General features: G+C 44.7%; 1 protein-coding gene across 2 annotated transcripts; it reads right to left on the reverse strand.

Moving 5' to 3' along the window:
• Positions 1 to 14,697, reverse strand: CDCA4 (cell division cycle associated 4). 2 transcript variants are annotated; one of them, XM_040332129.1, is made up of 2 exons: positions 14,515 to 14,697; positions 1 to 1,650 (listed from the first exon to the last, which is right to left on the reverse strand). In XM_040332129.1, the coding sequence occupies exon 2, from the start codon at positions 1,642 to 1,644 to the stop codon at positions 904 to 906; it is 741 nt and encodes a 246-aa protein (XP_040188063.1). In that variant the 5' UTR covers positions 1,645 to 1,650; positions 14,515 to 14,697; the 3' UTR covers positions 1 to 903. The 2 variants fall into 2 exon arrangements, with proteins under 2 accessions (XP_040188063.1, XP_040188064.1); XM_040332130.1 differs by lacking the exon at positions 14,515 to 14,697 and adding an exon at positions 1,859 to 3,909.
• Between the last annotated feature and the right edge of the window lie 3,929 nt (positions 14,698 to 18,626).

Here is an 18,626-nt window from a genome sequence, read left to right on the forward strand (position 1 = left end):
TAGTTTCCTAGAATTTACTGAAAGCTAAATGTCTGAGCTATGTTACAGCAAACTCTTTGCGTTATTACAAATTCCCATTATCATACCACTACAATTAAAAGCTCTTCTGTAGACAAAGAATGCTGGAAGTATGGGGGGGGGGGGGCTGCAGTTGGGAGTCTAGAAGGTTGATGTAATCATGCAGTGCAAATAGGATGTGCACAATGCAGTAACCCCATCAACCACATTCCAATTTTCCACATACAAAAATCAGTGAAAAGGTGAAGCCTCAGTGGTTGCTGTGAGTTACTGTGCCCTTACTGAATAAGCTCATTGAGTAAATTTGGACAGGATTATAAAAAGTAAAACATGATCGTTTACGTAAATGTATCTAAATAATACATGTGTACTATAAAATTGTACAGTTTCTGTATAAAAATAAATACTGCAGATTAGTATAGTACTAAATTATATTACATCAAAAAGATATGCATGATGCATTTTCCCTTTCTAAGAATGGAAGTAATACTTGTTACAAAGTATGGCTTGGTTTGAACAAATGCGTAATCGAAAAAAAAAAAAAAATGTAATTATTGCTTTTCAACGAGTTGCAAATCCTTTACTGAGGCGTTGTATCGGATTCACTTGATGCACCATATGCATGCAAATATCCTGAGTGCGCTAAATTTACCATATAAAAAAAAGGTCATGCCAACTGTGTGTGATATGGACCAAGTTGAACATATTAAAAAAAAAAAAAAATAACTCATACCATGGTAGATATTTTTCTATAAAAGTTTGCTCAGTTTCAAGATGACAGATTTAGGAGCCCCAAACAAAATATTGATGTCATGTAACATGCTGATTGGGGACCAGGTTAGGTTGAATAAGTTTATAGCAAAAAAAAATAAAAGGAGTACAAAATCAGGATTCCACCAAAATCTCCACAATATGGTCTATCTCATTCATCTCTGCTTTGCAGTGACTGTGTGGAGCTGCCTGAGGGGACAAGCCATCTAACATGTCACAATGACCCAATTTAGAATTTCCCATCATCCCTGTTAGTACAGTATCAAGATCGTAGTATGAAGTGTCAACTTCTGAAAATAATTCTTCCATGGCGCTTGGGTTTCTGTTCTCCAAAGATTCAAAAATATGGTCTATAGACTTCTGCAAGTGTGCCTTGTTTTCCTGGGGGCTCTCAACCTCCCAGAATGTAGTCGAGTTCTGCAAAACTTTTACTGAAGGCACAGTTGATAGTTCAGAGATCTCCTCAGTCTCTTCGACCTCGAGTTCTTCACTGTATGTGATGTAGCCATCTTCAATGTGTTTTGATTCATCTTGCTCTCTGGAGGACCGGCAGAGAACATCTGTGGAAACTAGGCGCTCTAAAGGAGCTGGTTGATCTGGTTCGTGGTCGTGAAACACTGGCCAGCTGCCGTCTTGCGTCATTTCCTCTTGTATTTGTCGCACTGTGTTGGCAATGAGCACCGAACGACACAGATTTGGTTCAACCAGCATGTGGCAAAGCTGGAGTTTCACAAGAGACATATCCAAGAGCGACTGGCGCTCAAGGGTGTAAGATGGAACGGTTTTCAATTCAACCAAAGACCCGTCGATTTCTTCAGGGTCAAGGCACTTTCTCTTGATTCCTCGAGTAAACATTGTAATCTGTAAAATGTGTAAAGAACAAAAGGGTATAAACACAGTGCAAACATTTAAAATTAAAGACAATAAAATTGAGAAGTTAAAAAAAAAAACTCAAATAAAAATTGAGAAGTTTGAAAAACATAAACAAACCAAGAAAATTTTAAATGAAAAGTTGCAGGACTAGAAAAATTAAAACACACAGGCTGTTAAATATATATCAAACGTATACCTCTTGAGAAGGCAATTACAATGTTTTCTCCGGGTGTGTAATGCACCAGTAATGAAAAGTGGCATAAAACTTTGGCACAGTCCATTTCTAGGCCAATGACAGCTACAGCCTGCACTGGAGAATGCATGATGCTTTAGAAATTCTGGATCCACTGCACAGTTAAGCACTATGGATGATCCTCAATTGAGAAGTTTTTAAATGACAAGGCATCAGGAAACACCCGAGTCTTAACTCTGCACTGCACGAAAAATGAAAATAAAGCAGTTAGTCAATATACAGAAAACCTATGCCTGGAAAAATAAAACACAGAGCATAACCAAGTTAAAGCAGAAATGTTTTTAAGGCCCCGCTACATACAAGATTTTGCAATCATGTAGCTGTGTAACAGACAAACACAGCAACTCTTGCAGCCGATGGCATGCACTGCATCAAGCAAACGATCTCAGAGACTGGCTAATAACGCTCCAATGAACCTTTGGTCTAAATGGCAAACCTATGGCATAGCTTTGCAAGTCACTACTGCAGTTATAAATAGGTAGTGCACACATAACGAGCAAATCTTTTGCAGAGGGCTCATTCATATATACATACATACATACACAAACACACACACACACACACACGTGTGCCGTTTTAGCATGCAGGCTCCGGTCAGTTTTTGTGTTGATTTACTAAAGCTGGAGTGTGCGCAAAATCTTGTATAGCGGTGCATAGAAACCAGTTTCAGCCCAAGTTCACATTATTTGAGATTTCAAAGCAACATTTCAGTCTGCCTTTGTGGGCGATTTGAGAGACATCTGTGCATGAACCCGCACAGATGTCTATTGAAATCACCCCCGTAGTCACCAAATATAGTGCAGGAACTACTTTTGGAAATCGTTGGGCGCTTCATCAATTGGACGCTCCTATTGCCAGCAACAGGCTCCAATTTGATCAAATCGCATCGATGTGAACAGGGGCTAAGCCCAGTACTCACTGATGCGGTGTGGCAACCGGATGTGATTTGGACAGGAATCGCACATGATTCTGCAGCAGTGTTGCAAAGTCGGTGTCGCACAGATTCGGACAGTACCGTTGCCAACAATAGGCTCCAATTTGGCATGCCATTTGTCATGTAAACTTAAACGTCAAATCGTCCCGGTGTGAACAATGGCTCCAGGTGGTTCTTTTTTTGTCAAAGCTTAAATTGAACAAGCTAAAGTTAGAAGCCGTTTGACTACTTGCTTAAAGCGGAGTGCCATCTACATACTGTATATACTTTTTTTAAATCAATCTGTTACAATCATAGTATGCCAATATCGCACTCATTAGCCTGGTATTTATCGCCGCTATTGTTTCTATTTTATCAGAAAAGTAACCTTATATTCACCCTGCTTGGGGGCAGGTGAAGCCCACAAGGATAAACCTCTGAGATATGGCGCTGCTGTATAACCAGCATGCACCGCCCGTTCTCACATCGCAGCACAGGAAACTTTCAGGTTGCCATCACAACAGGCTTCCAAAAAACACAAAGAGCCCTCTGCGCTGCCCAAAAAAATGGCACACATCTCCCAGAAGCAATAGCAAGCACAGGTGCCAAGGCAAATGACGTGAATCGCCACGGAGAGAGAAAGTGGCAGACTACAAGGGGCCTCCCCACAGCAACAGTGCAGAAGGGGGCGAGTAAAAAATGAATTTCCAAATGTTGTTTTAGGATAATGCCGTTTATTTCTGTAAAGTAAATTTTATGGGTGGAACTCCGCTTTAATAAAGCCCTGTCAAAATACAAAACTCCTCTAAAGTTAAAACCCAGTAAAAAATAAATAAAAGTTCCACTATTACAGCTGATGACTGCATCCGTCATTTATTTTTAACTGACTTGTAATGCTCTAGACCCCTTTCACACTGGGGTGTTTTTTCCGGTCCTTTTTGGCCAAAAATAGCACATGTAAAGCGCCTCCCCCGCAGCCCGAGTGCTTTCACACTGAAGCTGTGCGCTTGCAGAACGTTGGAATAAGTCCTGCAAGCAGCATCTTTCGGGTGGTGGAGAAGCGGTGTATACACCGCTCCTGCACGGCCCCTGCCATTGAAATTAATGGGCAGCGATTCAGCAGCGGCACTTTGCACCCTTTATTCGGCCACTAGCTGGGGTTAAAAGTGCCCCTATTACAGTGGTAAAGCATTGCTCTACTGCTAACACCCCACCCCCGTGTGAAAAGTAGCCCAAGCGTTCTTCATTCCAAGTATTCCTTAAAGTTTACCTGTGCCCAGACTATGCACATATGTGCGAATTTTCTGAACAGGCGTACAGTACTTTGACCCCGTTAGGGCTATATTTTTTGGTCTTACAATTACTTAATAGTTATAAAGGCAGTTTGTTTGTTTTTTGCAGTCTATGCATGAAGACAAATAAAATAAAAAATAAAAACACACGTATGTGCAGCTCCCCCCTCAGCCTCCCCAATACTTACTTGTCCCCCATGTCAATCCAGCGATTTTGTACAAGAGGCTCAGCTGTTTGGGACTCCCACTGAGTCAATCAGGGAGAGAAAGAGGGGGTGGGGCCGGGCTGCAGCTCTGTGTCTAAATAGACACACAGAGCAGCAGCTCAACTTGGGTTCCCCTGATAGCAAGCCGCTTGCTGTGGGGGGCACTCGGTAGGAGGGAGGGGCCAGGAGTGCCGAAGAGGGACCCCAAAAAAGATCTGGGCCGTTTTGTGCAAAACCATCGCAGAGAGCATGCAAGTATAACATGTCCTTGTTGCGGATCTCCTACCTTACCCAACTTTGCCATCCATGTTCTCCTGAGGTCTGTAGTTCCTCTGTAATTGGCTGCTGAACTTGCTGAAAAAACTTTAGTGGTCTTACAAACAGGATGTAAGCAGGCAATGTCTTCCATCCCTCTCCTAAGCCAAGCCAGCGGTCTGACACGTCCAGTATGAAAACTAGCAGGGAGGAAGCAGACATGTGGGCGAAAGATGTCTCACAGCCCCCGGTCTGTGCTGCCCATGGAGGAGGGGGCCCCCCTTTCTGCTGCCGACAGTCACCGCCTCACGTGTGTTCCAGCTAGCTACCATAACGCCGTACCCTCTTCAAGTGCATCCACCCAATGCAATTTTTTTTTGTTTAAATATGAGGTCTAAGGTATTTTTGACCCCAGATCTAATATTTAAGAGGTTCTGTTATGCTTTTTTTCTATTACAAGTGATGTTTAAATTCCTTGTAATAGGAATAAGTGATCAAAAAAGTTAAATAAATAAAAGAGATAGAGAGATAGAGATAGACACACACACACACACACATATATATATATATATTTTAAAAGCACCCCATCCCGTCGAGTTCACGCTCAGAAGCGAACGCATACTTGAGCAGCACCCGCATATCGAAACTGTGTTCAAACCACACGTGAGGTATCGATGCAATTGTTAAAGCAAGAGCAATAATTTCAGCCCTATACCTCCTATATAACTGAAAACATGCAACCTGTAGGATTTTTTTTAAAGGTAAAGGTTTGTCGCCATTCCACAAGTGGGCGCAACTTTGAAGCATGACATGTTGGGTATTTACTCGGCGTAACATTATCTCTTACAATATAAATAAAATTGGGCTAACTTTTTAAATTAAAAAAAGTGCGCCTGTAAGACCGTTGAGCAAATATGGTGGGTGTGACAAAAAGTATTGCAACGACCGCCATTTTATTCTCTAGTGTGCGAGAAAAAAAATATATATACAACGTTTGGGGTTTTAAGTAATTTTTTTGCTAGAAAAACAAAACTCAGAAAGAGGCTCGGTCCTTAATTTTATATTAAGCAATTTAAAGCAGACTTCTTATTTTTTGGAGGAGAGGTTTAGAATTATTAAAGGGTAAACATGTTTACTTGCCAGTTCCCTCCATTGTGGTAAAGTTGTGCGGCAGGCCTGAAGCAGTAGCTTAGAACAGAAGTGTACTGTTCTTGCTTTTCCATCCTTTCAAACACAACCAGCCAAGGAATCAGATTACATGTGACGCAGAGACCACAGTTCTTCCTAGAAAAGCTACACAAGAAACTGGCTAATGCATTTCACTGTATCAAGAAACTGAGTGATATGAAACATTTTGGTCATTTAAACAAGGGAACACAAGGACCATATTCCAGAATACCAAACTGTTGCCACACTGGCACCTGGCTGGTATAGATGAAGAAAATAAACTTGGTGTAAAAATGCTTACTGTGAATTTTTATATTACATAATGTATTTTAAATGTTAGTTTTACCCAACTCCTTCCACAGATGATATCCTATAGGTCAGTGGTCATCAACCCTGTCCTGCAGGGCCCACTAACAGGCCAGGTTTTATGTATTACCTTGGGGAGATGCAGTCTAGAATACTGCAATCACTGAGGAGCAAATTATATCAGCTGTGATGTATTTCAGTTATCTTGCAAACCTGGCCTGTTAGTGGGCCCTGCAGGACAGGGTTGATGACCACTGCTATAGGTGACAGGTCCACTCAGTATACTTACATCCCTTTACGATAAAGATCCGATAAATCCATCTCCCTTTGCCTGCTACCTGAGGATTGTGTTCATTCCTTGCTTTGGTGGCTTCACTTTGAAAGCTGCCTACTGGTTTTCTACAGAGCGGCTCTTTGTGCATTGGGATTTTTTTTTTTTTTTTTATGTTTTTAATACCCGTCAGAAAGCCAAGTGAAAACATCAGGCTCCACTGGCAGCCTGTAAACTGTAGGACATGCAACGGAAAATTGTATCCAAGTATGCAGGACACAATCAGGTTGCTGTTCTGACTACTGAATCCAATTTTTTGTTGGCTATAACATACCTTTGATAAATTACCAATTTCAGCCAATAGGAAAAATTGATCTATAGTCAACTCATTTGATCAATATGCCACACAGGAAGTGGATTTCAATTGATAGATAAAAAAAAGTGGATGTAAACCCTCACCTATACCCAGAGATGAGACAAATCCCCGGAAGAGGGGGGGGGGGGGGGGTCGTCTTATACGATGAGTACAGGCAAAAAAATCTTTAAAAAAATTTAAAATTAGGGGGTCGTCTTATACGCCCGGTCGCCTTTTACACCGGCAAATACGGTACATGTAAAACTTTTTATGTATGGAGATTTGTCTCATCTCTGGGTGATGTGATTGGCTGGAGCGGCAAAGACGTCACTCCCGCGCGGGAGATTTCATTCCGGCAAGGTCCGACGGCTGCCGGCCCTGTAGCCGAGGATCCCCCCTGCACATGCGCCGCTGCAATCAGCGGCGCATTGCGAGGGGAATATCTCCTAAACCGTACAGGTTTAGGAGATATTCTTTATACCTACAGGTGAGCCGTATTATAGGTTTACCTGTAGGTAAAAGTGGTAGTATAGAGTATACTACCACTTTAAACATCTGGCAATTTTTCTATTTACGTATTTTGGAAAAAAAGCGATTTTTCAGATCTTAGACACTCACCATTTGCACTTCTAGGTGTGCTCACACTCTGTGCTAAAGTATTAAAATGTATCTAATGAAAAAAAAAAAAAATTTGAATTGATTGGGGAAGGGTTAGAATCCTTGTCAGGTTAGTATAGCTTGTTTCCTTGTAAGGGTGATAAGCTCCATTTAGCCTGCTAGATATAGCATGGAAGGATTGGAACCCCTGTCAGGTTTTGTGGCTAGCAGTGTTCCTGCTGTCAAGATGCACCTCTTTATTTCTCCTTGTGACCGTTATTCCGACACAGAAAGTGACAGGAAATCCAATATTTTATAGTTATCAGAGCAAGAAATTAGGGGAAATCCTTCAGCGGGGACATTTGTTCTGGTAAAAACTGTCTAAAATAGGAATTCTGTTCAGGAAGTTAAGCCACATCTATATTACACAACTTTTTAAATTTTGGATAGACTGGGAAGTCAGGTTTAAAAAAAAAAAATAAAAAAAAAAAAATATTCTTCCTACTTTCTGTTCAGGGGAAAACCTTTTACCGGACTGAATGTGAAGAAATCTTTTCAATGGAGCCTCCGATGGCAGTAGAACTAGAGAGTTGTTCCAATCCATCCCCACTCTAACCAAAAATATGAACTTCGTGGGAAATCTCACTAGTGAGAGACCGAGAGCAAAAAAGCAATCCTTCCATACAATACCAAAAACTATAAAAAAAAAAAAAAAAAAAAAAAGGCTTGCATACACACAAGTGAAGGAGCATCTAAAAATTTTGGATTGCCACAAAGCAGGAATAGTCTGAAACTTTTTGCTGACTTCTCCACATTAGGCTGGGTTCACACTACGGTTTTCCCGTCCGTCAGCCGCATACGATTTCAGTATTGAAAACGTACGGGCACGAACGGGAAAACGTATAGATAGACAATGCATTGCAAATCGTATGCACTCAGATGCATCCGGGTGCGTACGATTTGCTGGCAAAACGTTTTTTAAACGTACGCAAAACCGTGTTCAACCACGGTTTTGCAGTCGTTTTTAAAACAGTATGGCAACCGCATACGTTTTCCTTTAACATTAATGTCAATGGAAAACGCACATATGTGCGGTTCCATACGTTCCCGTCCGTTTCAGCCGCATACGGTTTTCCATATAAATCGTATGCGGCTGACGGACGGGAAAACCGTAGTGTGAACCCAGCCTTAGAAAGATTCTCTCATTTTCTTTGTGTATACGGAACAAGAAATGAAGGGGGCGCAAGCCTTGAAGTATAACTGGAGGCAAACCGGTGGCCTTTCCGGAAAGTATGGCTTGAAGACCATGCCGCAATAGGATTTCTTCCCACAAAGCATCTTCCCTCTGCTCCTGATGTGGCTACTGACCTTGAGGGTGAGCTCTGCAGGTGGTAACTGACCAGAACTGATGAATAGTAAAATAATAGTATCTGTAATCCATTAGGTCAAGGTACTCTAGGAGTTGGATAGATGTTTGTCAAGCCAATTTCCAGAAATCCCAAAAGGGCCACCAGCCGCACTTTAAGAGTACTGGACCAATATCCTTTTAAACTCCTACCTGGAGTAAATCCAGAACTGTAGCAGCTGAATATGAATGCATGCCAGTTCTTTTTTGTATTTACTTTACAGCTAAAAAAAAAAAAAGTGTTAATCCACCTTTCCACAACATTCTCTTTTATTGACAGAAAGCCGAGAATTCAGATGGAATACAGGTCTCTCTGAAAATAAATCCGGAAAAATCTGTAGAATCCAGGGAGAACAGATTACCAAAACGACGTCAGAGCTGAGCCTAGCTCCTTACGAGACCCATAGGACTATCAAAATAACTTCTACCCCGTTCTGGAGGATATTCCTGATCACTAGGGGTAGCAAAGATATTGGGGAAAGCGTGCCAAAAAGCTGCCACCCCCCCCCCTAAAAGGCATTATAAATCTACCTGCCTTTTCACCTGTCCAAGATGTACAATAACCTTGTAGATTAATGGTGTGTAGTAGGTCTGTATAGTAAAAATAGATCTTCACATTTCAGTGACAGAGGTTTCTGTTTGAAACATAAGGCGTGCTTGCATGGCACTGCACAGGTTAACGCATTACATGTCTGTAGGCTAAAGACTGACACCCTCCTGTGAAGAAACTACATATCCCACAGACCCTGGGACTTCTAGTCTAGTGCAGGTGAAAAACCAAAAGGATGAGATTAGATTTGGTGTAAGTGAAAGCATTTAACAGAGCTTACCATGCAGGAAGAGAGGTTTGTTTCATAAAACATTTGTGATGCACACAGAGAAGTGACAAGGCATGCCTCGGACCCAAAAGAAGTTGCTTGTTCCTCAGGTGAAATAGGGACAAGGTAGGTGGATCCATGGATAGACATATACTACAAACTGACACTACAAACTAAAGCCACCACACATGAATCCACCATTACATGGTAAGGCAAACAAATGACAACTGAAAGTGTACAATCCAAGCATCAGTTTGATAAAGCATTCCCCCACACATGGGCATCAAAAAAAAAAAACCTGTACACACACGCATACACACACAGAGCTTAAAGTTATACTAAAGCTTTGTTTTGTTTATAAAAAAAAAAAAGACCTCCGCAGCTTGTTTTGCAGAGTGGCCAGATTTGGCATCCATAGATGTCGAGTGTATGACTTGGCCCCGGGTCATTGGATTTGATTGACAGCAGCGGGAGCCAATGGCTGCACTGCCATCAATCTATCCAATCAAAGCCGGGACTCTGTGGACAGAAGGACGGCGGAGACGCGCCGAGGAGATGAAGGATCAGGTAAGTAATACGGGGGCTGGTGACTGACAGGTGTTTTTTCACCTTAATGCATTGAATGCATCAAGGTGAAAAAACACGAGGGTTTACAACCCCTTTAATCCTGGTACAAAAGGGCTGGTGGATGTGTAACATGTTACACCCCGAATATGGGTGAAACATGTTCCAAAAGGTAAACTTATGCTTTAAAAAAAAAATATATAAATAAAACAGCCTTGTTAAAAGCCTAGTAACCTAAAGCAATAATCACAAGCTACTTGGCATATGCTTACCTTAGGAAGTACAGCTCTGTAGCTTCATTGTTCCCTGATGGCTCCCAACCTTCTCCATAGAAGAGGGGGGAATTCCTTTAGGTTTGCTTTCTGGGCCCTGCACCCACCGTAGTACTCAACTCCTGCAGCCTGTAATAGTCACTGTCCCAGTTCTGCCCTAATGTCAGCCTCTTTCAGCAATCAGAGCTCAGAATAGAATGGTGCCAAATCGTGGACGCCCGTACTCCAAGTGGTCAGGTGGAAGTCTACACACTAGGAAGTGGGTCATCATCTGGTGCTAGAAGAGGGCTGGCACAATCTTGGTCCTCCTCCACCTACTATACAGGGGACCTGCTTAAAAGGTGCTATACTGCGGGGGAAAAAATGTGGGAAGTAAACCCCCCCCCCATGGGGTCAGATGACCACCAGTGAATTACCACATCCGAAGGAACAGGCTAAAAAAAAAAAAGCATTGAGCTGCTGGAGTTGCACATTATCAGTTGAGCGGCAAGGTCCAGCAAGTCTTCGAGGGAAAATTTAGGTAGGCAACTTGACCAGGACCTAGTCACCTGAGGGGGACCCGACAACTATCAGAGCCAAGGGAAACAAAAACATGGAGGAAGTTTACTACTGGACAGCTGGAAACATAAAACTAGTGAGAATGAGGGAGAAGGAAGTGCTTTTCAATTTTTTTTGTTTGTTTCCTCTTAAATGTGAAGCCAGTCATCTCTCAAGTAGCTGCTTTGGAAGATGATTAGGGAAAACGCTCCAATACTCTATCCAAATGAAAGTTTTACTTTACAGAGGAACTTTACTCCCCCTTACCAGTTATCCAGGTTGGTGATTTCACATACTCACCTATCCAGCTCATCCAGTATTGTCTTGCTGTGATCTGCTGTGCTGCTGCCACGATCCTCGTCCCGGATCACCATCTTTGTTCCCGACATCGGGTGCCTCTTCCTGGTTCATGCAGCCATAACCCTTTCTGATACACACCAGACCCACCCTCTTCTAGCTGCAAAATGTAAGCGAAGCACCCTGGGATGTGTAATGTACATATCTCAGGAGGCTTCAGAGGGGGACACTTCATTCAAAATTGTGAAGAGGGAAGGGAGCATTGATGCATCCAGGAGTAAAAGACAGCTTTAACCTCTCCTATACCATTCAGATGGAAAACCAAAAGTTATTTAACCCTTTCATGCCTAAGCCTATTTTTTACATTTATTGCTTACAGGTTAAAATTCTTATTTTTTGCTAGAAAAATTACTTAGACCCTAGAGGATAAAATCATTGGAATATTTTTAATGTCACACAGTATTTGTGCAGCTTCCAGGTTACTATATCAGAGCCCAACAAAGCCGATCCGGTCTGTGCAATCAGCTGACGGAAGCTCCGGCTGATCGTTAGAGACACCCGGTAAAAGGGGCAATCCTGAACAGCCGCGGAAGGAATGCTCCCCTCTCGCTGCTTGTAAAAGCAATCCACCAGCTAGTTAGCTGCTTTTAGAAGAGGGCCGACCACCGGCTCTAAAAAAATGCATGCATCAACCCGGTATAACCAATAAAGTCCAACGACTACAGGTACATCACTGGTCAGCATGTGGTTAAAGCTCAGTGTGCATGGACCCTAAAATGCATTCAGAGGGGAAAAAACAAGTGCCCAGTGTACGCGAGGCCTAAAAATGCCCCACATAACACCCATGTATATACTTACCTATTTTCAGCCTGCTTCAGTCACACGTCAGCAAGACTATGCTTTACAAGGTCTGCTAAAGCCTAGAGCAGATCTAGGGTTGCCACTTGTCCGGGATTCACATCATGTGTCCCTGAAACACAGACACATTCAGAGGAATGCGGTTCAGAACAGGGCCTGACAGGAGGGTGAGGGGGCAGCATGCGCGCTGCATTACTATTCTCTTTGGCGCTCCCAAAGGTGTCCCAGGTCTTATCCTATTAGTATAAAAAGTGTTCGGGTTTGGCTTCAAGAAAAAGGGTCAACCCCTAGTAGATTCCATAGCCCAGGGGTCCCCAACCCCCGGTTTGCGGCGTGTTGATGGCCGAGCCACACAGTAGATGAGTGGCACCCGCAGTCTGCACAGGGCTGTCACACACCCTGGTAGCTGCTCACCTCCTACTGTGCGGCCATGCCATTTTGTCCTTTCCCGACTCATATCAGCAGGGCTGAAGGCAAATCGGAATGAGAGCTCTTCCTGCCCTGCCGATAGGACAACATCATTGGGCCAGGGAGACTGCAGGGGCACTGTAATATAAAGGGAACTGCACTAGACCCTTTTACATCACATTGCACCATTTACATTAAAACCGTGTGCCACCCAAAAATAAAACTTTTGCTTTAAGCATGCCTCGCCCCCAGACATGCCACATTTGGCATGTCTTTTTGGGGGGGGCGGGGGGGGTGGTGTTGGGTAGAGTGTGCACCTTATTTAGTGGGACTTCCAGCTTCCTCTTTTTGGCCACCTAGGCGGCCCCTCCCAGCCAGCGATCTTTTGGGATACAACACGGGTCCCACTGGCCAAAAGCAGAGCGCAGTGCGACTCGTACATGCACAGTGCGTGCCCGGTCGTGAAGCCGTAAGCTGTCATGCCCAGGTGGCCCACATCTGCTACGACAGCGTCGAGGAGGGAGAGAGAAGAGGAGCGAGCCTTCGGGTGGCTGCATCGCTGGACCGTGGGGGCAGGTAAGTATCGGTTTATTAAAAGTCAGCAACTATGCTTTTCGTAGCTGCGGACTTAAAGCGGGGGTTCACCCTTAGAGGGCACTTTTCCCCCTTAGATTCCTGCTCGTTATTACTAGGGGAATCGGCTATTTATTTTAAAATATGTGCAGTACTTACCCGTTTACGAGACGCATCCTCTCCGTCGCTTCCGGGTATGGGCTTCGGGAATGGGCGTTCCTTCTTGATTGACAGGTTTCCGAGAGGCTTCCGACGGTCGCATCCATCGCGTCACGATTTTCCGAAAGAAGCCGAACGTCGGTGCGCAGGCGCAGTATAGAGCCGCGCCGACGTTCGGCTTCTTTCGGCTACGAGTGACGCGATGGATGCGACCGTCGGAAGCCTCTCGGAAGACTGTCACTCAAGAAGGAACGCCGGCTCCCGAAGACCCATACCCGGAAGCGACGGAAGAAGATGCAGCTCGAAAACGGGTAAGTACTGCACATATTTTAATATAAATAGCCGATTCCCCTAGACCGAACGAGCAGGAAGCTAAGGGGAGATTTTTTTTTTTTTTTTAAATGGGTGAACTCCCGCTTTAAAACAAATAAAAATGAGTGGAACTCTGCTTTAAGGGGAACTGAGGACACACACACACATATATATAAATAAAAAAGTGGGGGGGGGGGGCCTGTGCTGCAAAGGGAGGCAGAGGACAGACTCTGAATAGCCCCTCCCCCCCATCCCTGGGAAAGTTGGCTGCTGTGAAACCGATCCCTGGGGCCAAGAAGTTTGGGGAACCACTGCCATAGCCCATCTATTATTGGCACCCCCTCTTCTCCCCTGCAGCCACCACTGACTGACCCAGGGAATTGGGATCACATGACCAGAGCGGCCTGAATATAAAAAAATAGTGCATACATCGTTCTTACACAAGATAGGTGGTAGGAGGGGAAGGGGACAATGACATTTGAGGCTAGTTAGGTGCAGCAGGCTGGAATTCTACGTTAAATAACAGAGAATGTGATGTTGGGAAAACAAAGATGAACAAAGTCTCCTCACTGATGGAGCCCCCAGGACAAAGAAGAGATCAGCAGATGATTCAGATCAGCCCCCCCTCCTGGGGTATGACCCCACACTCAGACCTGACACCCAGTATTGCTTTATTCTGTTCATTAACAATACAAAATCTATATACTGGGATTGATAGAAAACACTAAATCTTCCTGGTCACGTGGGTGGTTTCCCTCCTCCAGGCAGATGAATGGAACATCCGGGCCTCCGCCGGTGACGTCACCGCATAGCTGCCCGATGACTAGAGAGAGGGGGGGCGCCATTTTGGATTCGTCCATTGTGATTTTCTCCCTTTACGCTCAGCCTATACGGCCCCGAGCCGTCCGTGAAACATTTCTACTACATACATAAAAAGCAGAGCGGCCCCCGGCCGGAGAGCAGGCCGCAGCCAGCCCAGGGTACCCGGCGCGGCTCTCCTCACACAGCCCGGCCCGTATTCCAATCACACTCACCGTGCTACGTCAGCCCGGGTCACCGGAGGACGGCATACACTCGGAGGGGAGGAGTCCCGGTGGGTGGGTGAAGATGGTATCCCGTGGCGGCGGAGGGGAAAGCCGGAGGTCGGTCTTCTCCCGCTCTCAGCTCCGGGAAGGGAAGAGGCAGCGCGCGGCTCCGCCCTCATTGGACAATGGGTTGCCTAGGAGCTGTAGAGCCCGCCCCGCTCTGTGATTGGCTGGCGGTCAGGGGCACGGGGTTTGAATCTCAGCAGGGAAGCCGTGCGGGTTAGTTCTCAGCACTGATTGTATGATCTGTGATTCCTCTCTAATATACAGCCCAGGCATCCTTCTGTCCGTGCGGGAAAAGGCAGCAGAGGCTTCATCTCCTTAGATTTATCTCTCTGCCATCTGTGTCCTATTGGGGTGGTTTTCTGCTACTTCCTGTTGTAGAGAGATAACAGGAAATGGGAGGAAATGTCTCCAAAATTAGGAAAATCGCCTCTCACAACCGTCCCCATTGGAGGATTTTCTGTTTCTGTGACAACTCTAAAATTGTGGATTTTCCTATCACAATATTCTCAATGGCCACCAAGATAAACAGCAGAGACAGGGGCCCGGATTCAGAAAGAGTTTACGTCAGCGTATCTCCGGATACGCCGTCGTATCTCTGAGTGTGCGGCGTCGTATCTATGCGCCTGATTCATAGAATTAGTTACGCTAAGATCCGACTGGCGTAAGTGTCTTACACCGTCGTATCTTAGGCTGCATATTTACGCTGGCCGCTAGGTGGCGCTTCTGTATATTTACGCAAGGAATATGCTAATTAGGTAGATACGTCGATTCAGAAACGTACGTCCGCCGTTTTTTTTTACGTCATTTACGTTAGGCTTTTTCCGGCGTAAAGTTACCCCTGCTATATGAGGCGTATCCTATGTTAAGTATGGACGTCGTTCCTGCGTTGAGTTTTGAAAATTTTGCGTAAGTCGTTCGCGAATAGGGCTGTACGTAAGTTACATTCACGTCTAAAGCAATGACGACTTGCGGCGTAATTTCGAGCATGCGCACTGGGATTTTTTCACGAACGCCGCATGCGCCGTTCGTAAAAAACGTGAAATACGCGGGGTCGCATCAAATTTCAATAAAACACGCCCACATCATCCCCATTTGAATTAGGCGGGCTTACGCCGGACCACATACGTTACGCCGCCGTAATTTAGGGCGCAAGTTATTTCTGAATACGGATGTGCGCCCTAATTTACGGCGGGCGTAACGTATCTAAGATACGTTACGCCCGCAGAAAGATCCGCTCATCTTTCTGAATCCGGCCGGTGGATCTATTTCCCTAATGCATGTTTTTTTTTTTTTTTATCGACGCAAATCTAAAGCCAGAATTATTATTTATTTATTTTGGATGAGTGTTACAACTCCTGAGTTTTTTTTCCTCTGCCTTCTGTGTCCCATTATGGAGATTTTCCACCATTTCCTGTCCTAAAGAGAAACCAGGAAGTGGGAGGAAACTTCTCCAAAGTGAAGACATTGTCTCTCACAACCGGTGTCCCCATTGGAGGATTTTCTGTTTCTGTGACAACTCTAAAATTATTCTTAAAGTGGAGGTCCACCCTAAAAAAAAACACACCAAAATCCTGCAAAAAAAAACAAAAAAAAAAACATTTTACTTACCAGAAATGGTGGTTGCTATGCGGATCTTCCTAATCTGCCTCTTCCTATACCGCGGCAGGTCTTCTTCCTCGTCCTCCTTGCGTTGTCTTCTGGGGAATGGGGCGCAATGTGTTCTGGGAACTGTGTATCCCAGAAAGCAGCCGCCCATTCACAAAGCGCCGCGAGACTCGCGGACGGGTAGTAGGAAACGGCAGTGAGGCTGCAAAGCTTCACTGCCTGTTACCCATAGGCTGCATTCACACCTTAGCGTTTTGTCGCCTGAAGCGCGACGCTCCAAAACGCTAGAGGGGAAAAAATACATTATTCTCTATGGAGACAGTTCACATCTCCACTACAAAACGCCTGACGCCGAACGCCTGAAGCCCAAACAAGTTCCGGACCCTTTTTTGTCGCGCAAATTGGGCGGTTTGAGCGTTTGTATTTCCCATAGAAAGTAATGGAAACGCTCGATTCAAGCGTCTAGCGCGACAACGAGCGTTTGCTACGGGCGTTTTGTCGCTTTAATCAATAGAACGTTTCACCCAGGCAGAAGATAAAGAAAATCTACCAACATAGCAACAAGGGATGAAAGAGATGATAATTTTTCCTATTGGCTAAAATAAAAAACGTCGAAGTACAAAAACGTTGGACGACGCTGTATGCAAACGCGCAAATACGCGCAACAAAACCCTGGAAAAAACTATCAAAAAAAATGGCGGGTAGAACCTCCGCTTTAATAGCCAGCAGGATAAACAGAGGCTGCAGATTTATTTCCCCATGCATGTTTTTATTACTAACCACTTCAATACCGGGCATTTTCACCCCCTTCCTGCCCAGGCCAATTTTCAGTTTTCAGCGCTGTAACGCTTTAAATGACAATTGCGCGGTCATACAACACTGTACACAAATAGAGCTTCTTTTGGTGGTATTTTACCACCTCTGCGTTTTTTTATTTCTTGCGCTATAAACAAAAGAAAAGTGACAAGTTTGAAAAAAACACAATGAGCTAGATTCAGCAAGAATTTACGCCGGCGTATCTATAGATACGCTGTGTGGGCCGGATTCAGATAGGTTAGCGGATCTTTAGATCCGCGTAACCTATCTGATTTATGATCCGCTGGCGCAAGTTTTTGAGGCAAGTGCTTAATTCAGAAAGCACGTACCTCAAAACTTGCGGCGGCGTATCGTAAATCCCCCGGCAGAATTCGAATTCCGCGGCTAGGGGGCGTCTACAATTTAAATCAGGCGCGTCCCCGCGCCGATCCAACAGCGCATGTGCCGTCCGCAAATTTTCCCAGCGTGCATTGCTCCAAATGACGTCGCTAGGACGTCATTGGTTTCGGCGTGAGCGTAACTTGCGTCCAGCTCTTTTCTGAATCGACTTACGCAAACGACGTAAAAATTCAAAACTCGGCGTGGGAACGACGGCCATACTTAACATAGGATACCCCTCACATAGCAGGGGTAACTATACGCCGGAAAAAGCCGAACGCAAGCGACGGGTGGGCGTTCGTTTCTGAATCGGCGGAAATCCTCATTTGCATATTCGTCGCGTGTAAAAAACGAAACGCCACCTAGCGCCCGGCCTGGAATTGCAATTTAGGAACCAACGGTGTAAGTGACTTACACCTGTCGGATCTTAGGGAGATCTATGCGGAACCTGATTCTATGAATCAGCCGCATAGATCCGACCGACGGAACTCAGAGATAGGCCGTCGTATCTCTATCTGAATCCGGGCCCGTAAATTCAAAGCTGCACCGGCGTATTTTCTTTCTGTATTCAGAAAGCAAGATACGCCGAAATTAGGCCAAGATCCGAGAGGCGTAAGTCTCTTACGCCGTCGTATCTTAGGGTGCATATTTATGCTGGCCGCTAGGTGGCGCTGCCGTCGATTTCAGCGTAGAATATGCAAATGAGCTGGATACACCGATTCAGAAACGTACGTGCGCCCGGCGGATTTTTTTACGTTGTTTGCGTAAGGCTTTTTCCGGCGTAACGTTACTCCTGCTATATGAGGCATAGCCAATGTTAAGTATGGACGTCGTTCCCGCGTCTAATTTTGAAAATTAGCGTATAGTGATGTGTTTGCGCAAAACTTATAGCGTCTACAAAATAGGGGATAGTTTTATGGCATTTTTTAAATGTATTTTTTACTAGCAATGGCGACGATCTGCGATTGTTATCGTTACGTGGGGTCATGTTTTATTTACATAAAACACGCCCACCTCTTCTCAATTTGAATTTGGCGCGCTTACGCCAAGAGATTCACTCTACGCCGCCGTAACTTAGGGCGCAGGTTCTTTGAGAATCCAGCCCCAGCGGCGTAACGTTACTCCTGCTATATGAGGCATAGCCAATGTTAAGTATGGACGTCGTTCCCGCGTCGAATTTTGAAAATTTTACGTTGTTTGCGTAAGTCGTTCGCGAATAGGGCTTTGCGTAAATTACGTTCACGTCGAAAGCATTG

This window comes from Rana temporaria, chromosome 13 (assembly GCF_905171775.1).
Source record: "Rana temporaria chromosome 13, aRanTem1.1, whole genome shotgun sequence".
NCBI classification, from domain to species: Eukaryota; Metazoa; Chordata; class Amphibia; order Anura; family Ranidae; genus Rana; species Rana temporaria.

Coding starts and splice junctions, on each gene's coding strand:
- CDCA4 (XM_040332129.1), bottom strand. CDS start 1,644: ATGTTTACTCGAGGAATCAAGAGAAAGTGCCTTGACCCTGAAGAAATC.